This window comes from Corvus brachyrhynchos, unplaced genomic scaffold (genome assembly GCF_000691975.1).
Source record: "Corvus brachyrhynchos isolate BGI_N302 unplaced genomic scaffold, ASM69197v1 scaffold122, whole genome shotgun sequence".
Taxonomy (NCBI): Eukaryota; Metazoa; Chordata; class Aves; order Passeriformes; family Corvidae; genus Corvus; species Corvus brachyrhynchos.
Genome location: NW_008236778.1, coordinates 461,653 through 464,541, shown reverse-complemented (window position 1 = coordinate 464,541; position 2,889 = coordinate 461,653). Strand labels below are relative to the sequence as shown.

The following is a 2,889-nucleotide window of genomic DNA, read 5'->3' as shown; positions in this document are numbered from 1 at the left end:
CTCCTCCATCTGCCGCCGCTCCTCCTGCCCTCCCACCCCCTCGCACTCCATTTCCGTCCCCATCCTCGCCCCATTTCCATCCTCCTCTCGCCCCATTTCCATCCCACTCCTTGCTCCATTTCCATCCCCTTCCTTGCCCCATTTCTGCCCCCCTCTCACCCCATTTCCGTACCCTCTCGCCCTCTTTCTATCCCCTTCCTCACTCCATTTCTGTTCCACTCTCACCCCACTTCTGTCCATATCCTCACCCACTTCTGCCCCATTCATCACCCCATTTTCTCCCCCCTCCTCATCCCATTTCCACTCTCTCTTGCCCCATTTCAACCCCATCCTTGCCCTATTTCCACTTCCTTCTCACCCCATTTCCATTCCCCCACTTTCCATTTCCGTCCCAGTCTCACCCCATTTCTCACTCCATTTTCATTCTCTCCTTGCTCCATTTCCACCCCTCTCCTTGTTTGATTTTCTTCTCTCTCATCCCATTTCCATCCCCTTCCTTGCCCCATATCTGTTCCCCCTTCACCCCATTTATGTCCACATTCTTGCCCCATTTATGTTCTTCTCTGCACCCCATTTCTGTCCCACTGTCACCCTATTTCCATCCTCTTCCTCACTCCATTTCCACTCCTCTCCTTGTCCCATTTCTTTCCCCCTTTGCCCTGTTCCCATCTGCCTCCTTGCCCCATTTCTGTCCCTTCCTGCATCCCATTCCCACTTTGTCCTTGCCCCATTGTTGCTCCATTTCCATTCTCCCTCTTTCTGTATTTCCATCCTACTCTCACCCCATTTCTGTCCTCTTCCTCTCCCCATTTCCATCCCTCTCCTTGCCCCTTTTCTACCTCCCTCCTCATCCTGTTTCCTTTCTCTTCCTTGCCCCATTCCCATCTTCCCCTTACCCTTCTCCCACCCGCCATCCCCTCATCTCTCCCCCCCCCCCCTCCCCCCCCCCCCCCCCTCCCTCTGTCCCTGCCAGTCCCTTCTCCCACCCTCCATCCCCATCTCCTCCTCCTCCTCCTCCTCTTCTGCTGCCTCCACTTTCTCTTTCTCTCTCTCTCTCTCCTCCCTCCCGACTTGCACTCAGCCTGTCTGGTCCCTGGAGCCCCACAGCAGCAGCTCCTCTGTCCCCCTGACTCTCGCTCTCCTCCGGTGCCGACACACGGTCTCCGCAGTCAGACCCCTCTAGACTCTGCTGGTTGTGCGTCCGTCAGTCCGTCCGGAATCCCGGAATGCCCCCCCCCTGCGTCCGGCCGCCTCCCCGCCTGCGGGGCAGGGGATGCTGCCTGATGCCCGCCGCTGCCTCTCCCCGCAGCGCCCGAGGCCCCCGTCATCGACACGCAGCGCACCTACACCTACGACCAGATCTTCCTGTGCTGGCGGCTGCCGCAGCACTCGCCGCCCGCCTGGCACTACACGGTGGAGTTCCGCAAGACCGACACCAAGGCCAAGGGGCTGAAGCTGTGGCAGCGGCGGGAGGAGGTGCGGGGCACCTGCGCCCTCGTCGAGTACCTGGACACCGACAGCGTCTACGTGCTCCGGGTGAAGGGCTACAACAAGGCGGGCTTCGGGGACTACAGTGAGGACATCTACCTGCACACGCCACCTGCCCCGGGTGAGAGGGGATGCGGGCTTGGGTCACCCCAGAGTGCCCCGCTGTGCTGTTCTGCTCACCCTCCTCTTCCTCTCTTCCCCGCAGTCCTCAACTTCTTCCTGGACAACCGCTGGGGCTTCAACCGGGACCGGCTGGCCATCAGCAAGGACCAGCGCGCGGTGCGCAGCGTCCCCGGCATCCCCATGCTCTTCGCGGCCGAGCGCCTGATGACCAGCTGCCACCTGTCCATCGACCTGGTCATCGGCGACGTGGCCATCACCCAGGGCAAGAGCTACTGGGCCTGCTGCGTGGACCCCAGCTCCTACCTGGTGAAGGTGGGCGTGGGGCTGGAGAGCAAACTGCAGGAGTGGTTCCAGGTGCCACAGGACGTGGTGAGCCCCAGGTGAGCGGGGTGGTTTGGGGGTGCAGGGTGTCCTCTGCCTGTTCCTGCCTCCCCAGTGGGCACTGGGGTGTGAGGGGAACTCCAGCCTGTCCCGTGGGTGTTGGCACCACGACTCACCTGTCCCCCCTCCGCAGGTATGACCCCGACAGTGGCCACGACAGTGGGGCAGAGGACACAACAGTGGAGGCACCTCCTCCCTACGCCTTCCTCACCATCGGCATGGGCAAGATCCTGCTGTCACACGGCTCAGCCCTCACGTCCCGCGACCCCAACGGCTGCACCGTGCCCTTGCCCCCGCGCATCGGCATCTGCCTGGACTACGAGCAGGGCAAGGTGAGCTTCTACGACGCCGTCTCCTTCCGTGAGCTCTGGGAGTGCGGCGTGGACTGCTCGGGGCCCGTCTGCCCTGCCTTCTGCTTCATCGGAGGGGGGGCCCTGCACCTCCAGGAGCTGGTGGCCAACAAGCAGGAGCGGAAAGTGACCATCGGGAACTTCGCCAAGCTGGACTGATCCGTGCCCACGCTCCCCGCACGCCGCCGGCTCTGCCCCCCGGGCACCCCGCGAGTGCCAGGGCCTGGGGGGACACAAGTGGGCAGGGAGCAGAGCATAGAAGGGGTGGCCCCGGCCCTGCCACCACTGGGGACAGGCCAGGTGTTTGTTTTGTGGGATGGGGGGGACGGGGACAGCTTTGCCGTCCCCTCCTCACCCTGTCCGCCTGCCCCTAGCTCCAGCTCAGCCCGAGGCTGCTCTGGGCTGGGGCTGTGGGCAGGGCTGGCAGAGGGTCAGCCCTAGAGATGGGTCAGGGAGGGGGACGGGGCTGCGCAGGGAGGGGGGTGGAAAGTGACAGTGGGGTGACAGTGGAGGGGAGAGACTGGGTGCTGGTTGGGGTGGGGGAGGC

At 63.2% G+C, this 2,889-nt stretch overlaps 2 protein-coding genes across 2 annotated transcripts in view; one reads left to right on the top strand and one right to left on the bottom strand.

Moving 5' to 3' along the window:
• Window positions 1-2,817, top strand: part of TRIM46 (tripartite motif containing 46) — a 5,138-nt gene extending 2,321 nt beyond the window's left edge. The window contains 3 exon segments of the mRNA XM_017727895.1: window positions 1,310-1,609; window positions 1,694-1,991; window positions 2,126-2,817. Coding sequence (XP_017583384.1) covers window positions 1,310-1,609; window positions 1,694-1,991; window positions 2,126-2,501 — 974 coding nt within the window. The 3' untranslated portion in view covers window positions 2,502-2,817.
• MUC1 (mucin 1, cell surface associated) overlaps window positions 1-2,889 on the bottom strand; it is an 18,735-nt gene that overhangs the window by 10,938 nt on the left and 4,908 nt on the right. The gene's annotated exons all lie outside the window — the stretch shown is intronic.